General features: G+C 43.2%; 1 protein-coding gene across 26 annotated transcripts in view; it reads left to right on the top strand.

Moving 5' to 3' along the window:
* MAP4 (microtubule associated protein 4) overlaps positions 1-14143 on the top strand; it is a 195601-nt gene that overhangs the window by 135120 nt on the left and 46338 nt on the right. For 14 of the 26 annotated variants that reach the window (XM_073901117.1, XM_073901130.1, XM_073901129.1 and 11 more), the window contains 4 exons: positions 2598-2711; positions 5054-5188; positions 5757-6914; positions 7535-7657. In XM_073901117.1, coding sequence (XP_073757218.1) covers positions 2598-2711; positions 5054-5188; positions 5757-6914; positions 7535-7657 — 1530 coding nt within the window. Of the gene's footprint in view, positions 1-2597; positions 2712-5053; positions 5189-5756; positions 6915-7534; positions 7658-9639; positions 12985-14143 lie in introns of all 26 variants that reach the window. The other 12 variants (XM_073901116.1, XM_073901123.1, XM_073901115.1 and 9 more) reach the window with 1 other exon arrangement.

The raw sequence follows: 14143 nt of genomic DNA, 5'->3' as shown, positions 1-14143 counted from the left end.
CAGTCTTTGGCCATTAAGTATGGTGTCAGCAGAGGGTGTTTTGCAGATGCCATTTATCAGATTAAAGAAGGTGCCTTCTATTCCTAATTTGTCAAGTACTTGATTTATCATGAAAGGGTGTTGGGTTTTGTCAAGTGGTTTTTCTGCATCTATTGAAATGATCATGTGGTTTTAATTTTTATTCTGCTGATACGTATATATTACTTTGGTTACCAGTCTTGCATTCCTGGGATAAATCCCATTTAGTCATGGCGTATAATTTGTGTTATTTTCTGGCACATTCATAAACATATTTGTTGAAGATTCTGGCATCCATGTTTAGAAGAGATGCTGATCTGTAGTTTCCTTATGATGTCTTTGTCTAGTTTGGTATCAGAGAAATATCAGGGTATTAACATTCTGTGGTAATACCAACCAGAGAATGAGTTAGGAAGTGTTCTGCCTGCTTCAGGTTTTTCTGGAAGAGTTTATGAAGAATTAGTTTTAATTCTTCTTTTAATGTTTGGTAGAATTGATCAGCGAAGCCACCTTAGCCAGAGATTTTCTTTGTGAGTCGTTTTTAATTACTAATTTAAGTCAGGAAGAAGAGGAACCAGCAAGGGTAACGTCAAAGGAATGGCCAGTTTTGAGGGGAGAAAACTCAGAAGAGTATAATGTCTTGAAAGCCAACTGTGGTAGTCAGCCCCCAAGATGGTTCCAATGATCCCCAGCTCCTGGTATTCACACCTTTGTGTAGTAACCTCCCACATCGTATAGGCTTGGTCTGTGTGGTCAGTAGAATAGATGGCAGAAATAATGGTATGTCATTTCTAAGATTAGGTTATAAAAAGACACTGTGACTTCCATCTTGGTTATTCTCAGTTTACTCACCCTGGGGATAGCCAGTTGCTATGCAGAGGCCCATGTAGGGGAGAATCAGAGGCCTCTAGTCAATAGAGGTAAGTAAATAAGCCGCTGTGTAGGCAGGTTCTCCAGCCCCTGTCAAGTCTTCTGATGATCACAGCCTTGGCCAGTGCCTTGACTACATATAGCCTTGTGAGACACCATAATCAGTGGAGGTGGGGAAAATAGATCCTGGGGGACATTTTGAAGGTCATCTCAGCTGGATTTTCTTACGAGTTGGGAATGGTATATGAAAGAGAGAAGTTAAGGATGACTCCAATGTTTGCCTTCCGCTGTTCGTACTTCCCAGAGAACACAAGCAGGGGAAGTGGGAGAAGGAGAAGCAGGCTTCCTGCTGAGCAGGGAGCCCAATGCGGGGCTCGATCCCAGGACCCTGGGACCTAAGCCCAAGGCAGATGCCTAACGACTGAGCCACCCAGGCGCTGCTCTTGTGAACATTTCGTGACTAAAGATCAAAAAGAAAGGAGGCAACTTTAAATAAATTTGGAAACAGTATCCACAGTTAAAGGCTGAGTATCCTTTACTTGTGTTGGAATACATGCTGATCTGTCTGCTCAAGGATGGAAGTAGACTTGCTAGTAGCAGTGAGCACACAGGATAATTTTATTTAAATTCTAGTTAGTTTGGGGCGCCTGGGTGGCTCAGTCAGTTAAGTGTCTGCCTTCAGCTCAGGTCATGATTGGGATTGAGCCCTGCATCAGGCTCCCTGCTCAGCAGGGAGTCTGCTTTTCCTCCCTCTGCCCTTCCACACCCACTTATGTGCTCTCTCAAATAAACAAATACAATCTTTAAAAAAAATTCTTGTTAGCGTAATATTGGTTTTAGGAGTAGAATTTAGTGATTCATCACTTACATATAACACCCAGAGCTCATCAGAACAAGTGTCCCTTAATAGCAAAATTCTTGCTTGGCCTGACTGGCTTTGCTTTTCTTTCTCATGTAAGAAGGTACAGAGTTGGGGCGTCTGGGTGGCGCAGTCGTTAAGCGTCTACCTTCAGCTCAGGTCATGGTCCCAGGGTCCTGGGATCCAGTCCCACATCAGGCTCCCTGCCCGACAGGAGGCCTGCTTCTCCCTCTCCCCCTCCCCCTGCTTGTGTTCCTTCTCTCACTGTCTCTCTGTCAAATAAATAAATAAAATCTTAAAAAAGAAAAAAAAAGAAGGCGGCACAGAGTTTCCCTGACGTTTTGAGTGCCTTCACTAATGGCAGCTCATGGTTCTGGAGTTTATCTCTATTCTGAAGACGCCAGCTGTTCACCTTGTCTCATTCAGACAACTTCTTAAAAGTCGGTTTCTTCATGATGTCCAATGAGGTGAAGATGTCTTTTTTTACTTGTCTGGCTGTCTTTTTTTTTTCTTAATAACCTAAAATGAATGTCTAAATATATATATTGGAGTTTGATTATATCTGTAATTTCACCTCTTAGCATATTATAGAATTGAGCATTGGTTGTGCCTTTAGTTTTTTATTTGTTGGCTGATTCAGAGAATCAAAAGAGAATATGAGATTATATATTCTTAACTTGTAACAAAGGAAGAAGGTAGTCTCTACCATGTTCAGTTACATATTTTCTCAATTTATTTAACTTCTATTGATGACACATGTAACCAATCAATATTCATCATAGAATAAGGAATGCTAATCTTTTTAGTTGTATTCGCTGGGAATGAGTTTTAAATTTCTTCTTTTTTGCAGATCCCTTTAAGATGCACCATGATGATGGCCTGGAGGATTTTCTCTTTCTCCCCAGTGGAACAACCAATGCTTCAGCATTTACAGAACAAAATGATCCCCTGCAAGACAGTTATGGTATGATGTCTTCAACTGGATTTATTGCTTAACTCCCAACAATTAATGTTGCCTTTTACCCATCACCTTTGAAGTTAACCACTAGGCAAAGTCATGTGTTTTGGCTCTGGCTGTAAGAAGGCTTTATCTAGATTGGTCTCAGGAGAGAATTCAGCAGTTGGGGTGCTCAGTGTCTGCTCACCTCCTCTCATGGGATGTTGAATACGATATGATAGGGCCAGATTCTCTTTCCACATTTTAGTAGCTCATTACCTTGGGTAAATTATATCCTCTCTAAACTTTGATTTCTTTACCATATGGGGCCAGCAGTAGTTCCTACCTTAAAGATGTGGTGATAATGAAATAAAATTTTGTAAAAGCACTTCTCATGGCATCTGGTAATTAGTAAACATTAAACAGATCTTAGTTCTCAATTAGTAGTATCCTTATTCCTGGTTTTGTGTAACTTTTAACATGAATGTGGCCAGGATACTGTGGGGGAGGTGAAACGTTACTTCCTCCCATCTTAGGTTTTCAGCTGGGACTCTAAAACAAAAAGACAGATTAACAGGAGACACTTTGTTAACACATGCAGCATCTACCATACGGGTGAAAAGTGATGCAAAGTGGTAGCTTAGAATTTTGGTTAGTATCTTCAACAAAGAACAGTAAATGTGTAAAGAAATGACAGGACAAAGGAAAGCAGTTTTAGGCTTTCCTGAGTGGCAAACTGTGAGAAGAAAATGCATGGGAGGGAACTGATGGAGTAAGGTTTGTCTGCAGATTCCTCTGGTGCCCTCTCTGGGCTGGTAAGAATCTGTCTCCAGGAAGTGGAGAATTTATATCCTGCCTTTAAGCAGAAAGTGGAGAGGTTTTTCTAGGTTTACCGCTCCCTACTTGCCTTCAGCTCAAAATAATTTTTATGTCAAAGAGGCATATTTTGGTGGTGACTTTCAGGTTTCCTTCAGTACCTATCACTAATAAGTCCCACTTCCAACAATGCTTATAATTTTCTATTTGTAAAGATCATGGCTAATAATATGTTGTATTTATGCTTCTCTTTGGACTGCAGATCTCTAGGGGGAAGGATGTTAAATGGGTTGACCTTGATGTGCTATCTGTGTAGTCTCCTGATGCTTTTCAGCTTTCAGTGAGTCACTTAGTCCCATTGACTTCTTTACAGCATCTTCTCTTCCTTTATGCTCCCTCTGCTGCCTTCCCCCATGTAAAGCCCCTATCACTTTATACCTAAGCTGCTCCCTTTTAAATTCATTCCACATATATCTGCTGATTTGGTCACTAGGTCCCTGTTCTGTATTCATCATCTCATTTTCGTTAAGACCTTAAGACACTCTTTTTTTCCTCTCAAGTCTAAATTTCTCTGGCTTTCCAAATCCTTCTTCCATTGTTTGTTCTAATCCTATTTTCCCTCTCTGGTATGCAACATCTACTTGAATCCAGCTAATTTTGTAGTCACAGAAACATTCTTGTCCTATTGGCATTTTCATACCTTTCTTTTTGCTCAGTGTTCTCCATCCTTCAAATTGACTACTCTCTCCTCTCTTCCTGCTCTTGCTTCTCCTCTGAACTCTTCTGTCACTGTTCTGGTCCTCATGGTTGTTTTTAAACTATTAGAGAACTTAGTCCATAGTATACAGTATTTGATACATGTCTGTCTTGCCTCTATAGCTAAATTGTAATACTCTTGTTGGCAAGGACCATGTGATAGTAAATCCCCTATTATGTCTTAGAGCACAGCGTAATAACAATCCCTTAACACTTGTCTATTTCTTAATAATTTATAAAGCATTTTCACAAAACTATTGTAATGTTGCAGAGGGAGGCATTGATTTCATTTTACAGATGAGGAAATCAAGACTCAGTTCCTTACTATGTGTTATCTTGTATCATTTGTGATATTTATTGGTGCTAGCATTTAGTCTTCAGTATTTTCACTCTTCACAATACAATGTAGAAGGTAGCCAATCAATGCTGACTAATGATATGACAGCCAGTTAACAATTTGCCAAAACCCTGAAGAACGTCAATGGTTTTTACTTTAAAACTTTCTTGCTTTGTTTTTCATTGGTCCTGTGTCGCTATGGCAAATATATAAAGCTGATTTTTTTTGAAGATTTTATTCATTTATTAGCGCGCATGAGCAGGGGGAGGGGCAGAGGGAGAGAGAGAAGCAGGCTCCTCGCTAAGCAGGGAGCCCGACATGGGGCTCTATCCCAGGACCTTGGGATCATGACTTGAGCCGAAGGCAGATGTATAAAGCTGATTTTAAATATCATATGCCTTTTTCTCCCTATTATTGACCCAGTTTTCAAAAATCTCTTTGTTTGTGTTTTCAATATTAGGTCTGTTTCCCTGTGACACATTCGCTCCTGAAAGTGTTGGACCTCAGGGGTGGCCTGTGGAAGCCCCAAACTCTCCACACTTGGAATCCTTCATTTCCCCAGAGGCTGTGACACAACCTCTGCAGCCCACAGCAGGTAACTTATTACAACCCCTCTTTATCACTGAATGGTTGTAGTATCTTAGTCAGTTTAAATCATCAGACTTAATTTTTAGCAGCATAAAGCAGTATAGATAAAAATTTCAGAACTATCACAAATGCTTTTATTCCTTTAATTACTGATTTCACAGCTGAAGGAATGAAGGTGTGGTTGAAATACAATACTTGGAGTTCACGGGCAGAGAAAATCCCTTTTTAATTGAGTGCATACTCAGGACTTGGAGGTTTTTTTCTGGATGTCCCACAGGTTCCCATTCCTAAAATAATTGTGTGCCTGTGTTGTTGTTGTTGATTTTAAACCTGTGTTTTTTTCTTTCCTTTTCCTTTCTTCCTCCACTCTTTACTCTCTCAAAATCCTGTTCTTCTCAGTACTGGGACTATCAGAGAGTAGGCACAAATACATTAATTAGACAGCTTTTTAGGTCATGCTTAGTGTGTAATGGTCACAAAATCTAGATACTCCTATGCTCTCAGAAAAAAAGTTTTGAATGCAGAGCTCCGAGCACACAATGATGGGTCCTAAATTTCCAACTTATTTCCCGTAGAGCCGGCCGAAGAGGTAGAAGTGACATCAGCAGGAGAGAGGGCATCAGCAGAAGCATTGGAAATCAGGATGGGACTGAAGGCTGCTGACATGGCACCATCTAGAGAAACAGAGATGTCTCCAGCCAAGGACATGGCACAGGCCACAGAAACAGAGGTGGCATTGGCTAAAGACACGGAACCATCTACCAAGTCAGATGTGACACTGGCTAGGGACATGGAATCACCTCTCGGATCAGATATGGCCCTAGTCAAGGACATGGTACTACACAGAGAAACAGAAGAAGCCCCGGTTAAGGATGCTGTATTGTCCACAGAAACCAATGTATCTTTAGCCAAGGACATGGTACTGCCCACAGAAACAGAGGTAGCCCCAGCCACGGATGTATTACCATTCAAAGAAACAGAGAGGGCCCCACCTATAAAAATGGATGTGTCCCCAGATGAGGGCATGGTACTACCCATAGACAGACAGATGGCCCCAGCCAAGGGTGTGGTATCACTCTCAGAAATAGAAGTGGCACTGGCTAAGGATGTTCTGTCATCCACAGAAATATTCCCAGCCAAGGAGGTGGCCTTGTCCCCAGAGACAGAGGTGGCCCTGACTGGGGACATGGCGCTGCCTCTGGAAACCAAGGTGATCTCGACCGAGGATGTGGCACTGCCCCCAGAAACCAAGGTGGCCCCAGTCAAGGATATGGCTCCACATCCAGTTACAGAAAAGGCTCTAGTGAAGGACATGGCTCCATCCCCAGAACCAGAGATGGCCCTAGGCAAGGATGTGGCTCCACCCCAAGAAACAGAATTGGCCCTGGGCAAGGACATGGTTTCACCTCCAAAAACAGAGATGGCCCTGGGTGAGAATGTGGCTGTGCCCCCAGAAACAGAAGTAACCCTGATCAAGGATGTGCCTCAGCCTCCAGAAACAGAGTTAACCCTGGCTAAGGATGTGGCTCCGCTCCCTGGGACAGAGGTGACTCTGGCCAACAGTGTGAGTCCAGCCAAGGATGTTGCAGCACTCTCAGAAACAGAGGTGGCACCAGTTCCAGTTAAGGACATGGACATTGCGTGGTCACAGGAAGAAATAAGTGAGGAGTCCCAGTTAAAATCTCTCAAGGATGAGGGGCAGTCAGCTGCATCTACTTTCATCAGTTCTCCAGGTATGGGTTTATGTTTACTCTGTATTTCTGTCTCCCAGGGTCTCACCAGAAAGGTGAGGGACAAACCAGATAAAATAAGGACAATTACACTGTATTTTGCAAGTCTACACACATTGCCGCTCTCCTAGACTGTCTTTCTCACCTTCATCCTCCGGTTTCCAACATCTCCCTCCTTATTTCTCTGCTGATCTGTTTTCCTTGTTGGTAATTTTAACAATAAAAGAGAACGTTCACAGACTTCTGCCACCTCATCTACCTACTTGTATACTGTATCCCTAGTCTCTGCCTGCCCCTAATTGTGGCCGATCTCCATTTTGCCCCTAGACCCCACCTCTTCTTCCCTACTTTAGGATGCCCTAGCCATTTACTTTCTTGCCACTCACCAGTTTTTCCCCCTGTCCATTGAATCATTCCCCACCAACATACAAATATTTATTTTTCCCATTTAAAACAAAACACTTTCCCAACTTCACCTTCCAGCCACCACTCCATTTCTCTGCTGCCCTCAGAGGAGCATCTCTCATTCCTCCAAAACTTCCTGCTCCCAGTTTTTGAAAGGTGGAAAAATAGCTGAAGTAGTGCTGCTCTAAAACCTGTGTGGTTTTTGCTGTTACATTTAGATCCAGCCACAGCCGTGGGCCAAAAGTCCAACCTGCCGACAGAGGAAGATTCTGTGTTAGAGAAACAAGAGCAAAAGAAACCATTCAGTAGTCAACCTTCCGAGCTTCCTTCAGAGACCTCAGGTAAGTGAGGGACACCCAGTGGACTCTGTGAAACCACTTGGACTGGGAGCAATGGGTTGGTGGTGGTCGATGTTGTCCCTGGTTTTGTGGTGGTTTAATTAGCAGTATTGTTTATGAAGTCCATTCTCCTTCTTAGACAGATTTTTATCTTGTTTAGGCAGAAAGCTGCTTACATATTTTAAAATTATCGCATCAACTCAAGAGATCTAAATTTTAACTCAGTTCAGCTGTTCACTATTCTATGCTGTGTGGTCTTGGGCAGGTTATTTAACTTCCCTGTTTCTCTGTTTATTCAGCTATAAGAGGAATATGTTGGTCAAATGTTCTATAAACCTTTGCTAGTAAGCCCTTGCTAGTTACAGTGTGTTTCGTGGCCCAACAGCATCTGCATTGCTTGGGAGCCTGTTAGAAATGCATCATCCTGGATTCCACCTCAGACCTTTATATGCATTTTAACAAGTTCTCCAGATAATTCTTGTATACACTGAACTCGGAGAGGCATTGCTCCAAGGTACTTTCTAACTTGGAGTTCAGTCATTCAGTGAACTTTAAGATTACGTTTTTGATGTAAGCCCAAAGCACGTGTGTATGATTATCAGCTTAATGATTCTCTGCGACTGATTAGAATGTGCACTTGAGGACAGGGACCACGACTTATGTCACTGAGATTCTGTAGTGCTTATATACTGTCTAGCCCCAAGTAGGAGCTAAATAAAGTTCGATCTTTTTAAATGTTGTTTTAGTGACCAATATATCAATAAAGATTTATCAAGTCCTTATCATGTACAAAGTACACCATGCTGAGGCATTAATTATTTAAGTCTGGGTCCTTGCCCTTGTGTTGTTATATCATAGCCTGTATGGTAAGGAAAGTTGCCAGGCATGAACTCTGAAACCAAAGATTTATATAATAATTCAATAAATAGTATAAGAGATAGCACCAAATAGCTGCTGGTTAATTGCCAAATTAAATATTATAAATGTTGTGGAGTACTAAAGCCTAGCACTTTTTTGAGAGAAGCAGTAACTGACCTGAGGTGTTAAATCAAGGGTAGGATTTGGAGGACATTGGAGGGTGAAAACAAGAACAAATGGTGCTACGTAAGTGTTCTAATGTTTTCTGAAATCATTTCATTGGGTCAGACTTGACAAAAGCTGTCCTAGACCTGCTCTTAGTGGGACTCTTTCCAGGACCTTGAATCCATGCTGCACTGACTTGACGACAGGAGGTTGGAGCAGTTGATTTCCTGAAACTTTTCTAAGGGTGGTTATCCTAATTGTTCTAATTCTACCTACTGGGCATTATGTATATTTTTCTGTCTTTCAGGAAGTACATTTAGGAACAGAACATTGAAATCTAACACATTTGTCTTTCAAAGTAGGAGGCTTTGGTTCTGGAATGATGAGGATTTTTCTTTGGCCAAAATACTAATTCAGTATCTTTTTTTCTTTTCTTCTCCCCCCCACCCCGCCCCCCATAGCATAAGTCTGGCCTCCTGTTCTGTTTCCCAGAGTTGATCTGGTTAGCCTGACAAGTAATTAGTATAATATTGGTGACAGACTCTTAGAATTATAAGTTCTGTCCAAAATCATATATATTTCATTCAGTTAATTAACAAATGTCACCAGAAAGAGATAGGAGTTTACCATCTTGTTGCGGAATTGAGAATTATGTACCTATTAAAAATAATGACAAATATAAATATCAGATGAGATTTACAGGCACTACTTATTATAGAAGGTTTAGAAGATCTCTGTTTGAATTTTTTTCTTTACCTGAGATGATGATCTTTGTTAATTTGCTAATTCCAGTTAAGAGTGAGAAATACTTTAGAAAAAAACTGTTTTCCTAAATCAATTAGTGTGTGGGTTGGTGAAAATAGACTTAACTGAGTCAGTAAATGGACTTTTTTTTTTTTTTTAAGAAACAATAACAAGGAGTTTTTTTTTTTTGGAATTTTGGCCAACTTCATGTATTACAGGTACCCCTCCCACACAAGGCAAACAAGTGTGCAGACCCAGTGATCGCAGGTCCACTCGGCCCAGGCCTGCCAGGGTCCCGCCTGAGCTGCTGGGAGGCTCTTCTCCACAGAAGACTCTCAATCCTGGCCTGGGCCCCTGCTCTTTGTCTGAGTTGGGTTGGGTCTCTGGTCCGTCTACTTATGGTGAGCCTGGGAACCAAAAGAAAAGTACTCATGTTGACTTCCTTGAACCTAAGCGAGATCTTGGCAGGGAGGCCTGGAATATAGAAAGTCCACCAATGATGAAGAAAAAAAAGAAGAAACCAAAGCAAAAGAGATATTCTCAACCCCGAGCTGGGGGACCTTGGGATGACAACAGTGTGGACGACCATAAAGGTCATCCCTTTGCAGCAGTCCCAGAGAAATCAGGGGTTCTCCCCACCCTGCCTCCCACAGTGGGCACAGAATATGGACTAGCGTCCAGAGAAAACTTAAAAAAGGAATGTGAAGTGGAGTCCAGAGCCGCCAAACTGGTAGCTGAGAACTTCGTCTCAGAAAGTCTCAGTGTTCCTTTGTGTCTTTTGGAAGAACCCCTGAAAACTGCAGGAAGTTCTCAGCCCAAGCCAGGAAGAGAAGTGAAAGTCAGTGGTAACAAGTCAGTACCACTGGGCCAGGACCAGAAATGGCTACAGCTAGGTGAAGGCAAACCAGAGCCTATACCCAACCTGAAGACTCCCGTGGATGAAGGCCGGACAGTAGGCTCGCCTGGTCTGAAAGAACCTTTGACAGAAGTTTCTGCACACAAAGTAGAAATTCCCTTGGAGATCAAACCCAAAGAGGGTTGCTCTCCTGTCTTGGACCAAGAGGCCATGGGTGGGGACTCAAAACCCACAGCAGCAAAAGAATTGCCTGATCTGGTGCCCACTTTGCCAGCAGGTACCTCGTTAGGAAGTAGTCTAAAAGAAGGGAATGATGAAAGTAAAGTGACTAAATTGCAGAAAGACAAACAGACAGGGTTTTCTGAAGGGATTAAAGAACTAACAAAGGAAGCTCTTCCCAAGCCAAGCCAAGAGATGAGCATCTTAGCTTCCAAGCAGCCGCAGGACGAGATGTTAGTTCCGACACCTGGGCTAGAGAATGAGCCATCTCAGAGAATAGCAGGCGATGGCAGAAGCAGGAAGGCAAGGGCAGGTTCTGGGAGGGTGAGAGCCGGTTCTGGGAAGGGAAGAGCAAGATCTGAGCCACCGTTTTTTGTGGACAGCTGGAAGGATGGCTCAGCTGTTCTGGCGCCAAGTGAGCCAGCCCCTAAAACCGAAAGAACGCCTGCTGGGGAGAAGAATGAGGAGCTGGGTTCTTCAAAGCAACCAGGGACCGTAGTGAGTCTCACTGAGGGGGTGGTGATGGGGGAGCCTACAGAGATGGCTGACGCTTGGGGGGCCAGCGCCTCACACATGTTGATTCCTTTGGGAAATGGGTCAGGCACAGCTCAGACTTCCAGCGCTAGAACAGAAAGAGGGGCCGCAGCCATCGATAGGGGTGTCAGTAGCCAGAGCAAGGAAGGAAAATGTCCTTGGATGGGTAGTGAGGCAGCTCCTTGGATTTCTGAAAAGCCTAAAAAAAGGAGTAGTGAGGGCAAAAACAAAAAGTTCAAAAATAATTATTCCACACAGCCTGCTAGAATGGAGAGCAAGGAAGAAACCCCCAACCCACCTTCTGTAGGGAAGGATAGAGATGCTGGGAGTACTCCTCATCAAAACAAGGACGTAGGACTTGCTTTCCCTTTAAATCACGATCCTTTGTCCCCATGTACATCAGCTATTCCCACAGTGGAAGTAGGTGACCAAAAAGGGAGGAATGATGAGGTTAATTCTTTTGAGCTTGGGGCCCTTGGTGGGAACAAGACAAATATAGTCAAGGACTCCGCTGTTATTGAACCAGCTACCAAGGTGACAGATGTGAGCTGCCAAGACCAAATCCAGGGGGCAGGATTTGTCCCTTCAGCACTGTCTGTAGAAAATAAGACAGATGCAGCCAAGGGACATGCTGCAGTGGCTGACAAACCAAATGAAAGGAGCAATGATGGAAAAAGTAAAAAGGTTAAAAATAGTTTTCCTGAGAAGCATCTTCTGGAGAATACGATAGATGCATCAAAAATACGTGTTCCCATGGAAACCACAGGGGACCACAGAACTGAAGGAATGGGCTATGTGGACGAAAATAGAAATATCACATTTACCTGCCCCAGAACACTCCCAGGGTTGATGAATAAGTCAGCCCTTCCAGAGGCTCTGGAGTCAGCAGCCCGTGAAGGACTGCCCACTCGTGCTTCTCAAGTTGTAAAGGAGGGTGATTCTTTTCCAAACCTCTTGGCAGAAAGTGGGCAAGAGACCTCTCCAGCCCAGATATCCAAATTATTATTGGTAGATAATTGCAGCAAAGATGGAGTCCCAGGTCAGGAAAGACCCAAGGCCCCCTCCGCTGTTAGGCCTTCTGCAAGCATGGGAGGAGGGGTTGCCCTCGCTTTTACAGCAGCCGTAGAAACAGTTAAGAGCCAGGGAGGTAACTGTCTTACGAATAAAGGTGAGCTTGCTGATCCCATGAAGAATGAAGGAGGGATGAATGGAGGACCTGTGATGGGAGGATCTCAGTCAGTGCCCAGTGCTGCATCTAAGCCTTCAATAGAAAAAATCACAGAGCTTGCAAAGGGACACCTTTCTGGAGTGCCAGTAGAAGACCAGAGCCTACCAGGTGAGGTCAGAATCCTAGAAGCATGTGCAGATAGGAATAATTTTCCAACAGACTCAGTTAACAAAAAGAAAGAGTCTGAGGAAGGTTCTGCTCCAGTTCAAATCCCTGACTTACTGGAAGACAAAGCACAAAAGCCCAGTTTCTGTGAGGACCAAAATGCTGACAGTCGAGATTCCAAGGACCCAGACAGTTTGAATAAGGAGGTAGATAGGGCCCTTTTGCCTCCAAAAAGTGAAAAAAATAAAGTGGAAGAAGTTAGCCCGGCTTCTAAAATCACTGAATACGAACATACTTCCTCGGCAACACCAGAATTCCAGTCAGATTTCTCAGACGGCAGAGCTGTAGCTCTTCCGTCGCGGGCGGTAGATAAGTTCGTAGTGCCTACTTCCAAGGATCCGGAACTCCCAGAACCCAAAGATAAGATCTCGGAGGCCCCCGACAAAATGACCGAAAAGTCTGAGCAAAAGGCACCAGGAGAAGGGAAGAAGGAAGATAAAAGCCGAATGGCAGAACCCTTGAAAGGCTACATGAGACCCACCAAGTCCCGAGGCCTTACTCCACTTCTGCCAAAGTCTACCGTCCAGGAGCGGGAGAGACCCAGGCAGCTGAAGTCCAGCGGTATGACCCTGTCATGGGGAAATGTGTGTGCTTGTGGCTTTTGAGTCAGCATCCAAAAGGCAAAGAGCTTGTGCTTTGGTTCTATCCAGACTCTAATCATCCTTGTTAATCGTTGGTTTGTCAGCATGAAAATGTGTAACTGCTAATTACGTGTTTTCTGCAGCCAAGGCATGCCTTGTGTCCAGCTTGAGGAGGCTGGTGACTTGGTTGCATGTCTTTTTACCCAGCACTGAGCCTTGAGTTTTAGGGGAAGTTGAATTTCAAACAATGAATTGTTTAACAGAAGGTCTATCACCATCCACTATTCTTAATTAAAAAAAAAAAAGTGCCTCCTGTGTGTAAAGCTTACGGCCAGATAATGATTAATCATTATTTTGTATAAGGATTCACAGGAGGAAAGAAAACATTTCAGATCCAGCTGTATGCGTGGGATTTATTTTCTTGTCAGTATATATTTGTAGCTTGTGCTGGTGGGACTGAATATCCAAATTGCTTTTGGAGTCAGTGAAAATGGTCTTCCCCTTATGAGGACATGGTGACTAGCTTCCGACCAGCATTGCTAGGCACAGACTCTGTATTTCTAGAAGTGGGAAACGATCTCTCAGTGATGCAACCACATCTTCTGCCAGTTTGCTGTTCACAGCCATTGGCCACAATTGCACATCGGGTGGAGTTGGAGCATAGTCTTTGTCCATGTGACATAGTCTACATCCTCAGACAAGTCTGTAAAACTTGCTTATGTGGGATTCTTCCTATTTTTGCCCTTTTTGGACCTCCTCAGTCAAGTACTTGCAATGAGACTGAGAAAGGTATTTCCTTGAGATTTAGAAATGTTTTCTTTCTTTTTTTCCTGAAAAGTATACATCTAATCATGGCTTCCCTGAGCCTAACCTTCAAAAAATGTTTCCTAGCCTTTGAGGTTTTGCAGCCTTCTGATGATGATGTTTCTCACCTTGCATGATGCAGCTACTAACTCCAGAAATTTAAAACAAAACAAAACAAAAAACACGAGTTGGCCTTAGGGTTTTGGACAGGCTTCATCAGGGGATGATATGCTGCATGATACGGACTTTTTGTTTTGGGTAAAGCTTGTGCTTTGCATGGATTTTGTACCCAGTAAGGAATACGTGCTGTGTGAGTAGAGAATACTAAAGGTCAT

Source organism: Callorhinus ursinus, unplaced genomic scaffold, assembly GCF_003265705.2.
Source record: "Callorhinus ursinus isolate GAN/ISIS: 27379988/994484 unplaced genomic scaffold, GSC_fseal_2.0 scaffold15, whole genome shotgun sequence".
In the NCBI taxonomy this organism is placed as follows: Eukaryota; Metazoa; Chordata; class Mammalia; order Carnivora; family Otariidae; genus Callorhinus; species Callorhinus ursinus.
This window is presented reverse-complemented; position numbering and strand designations above follow the sequence as displayed.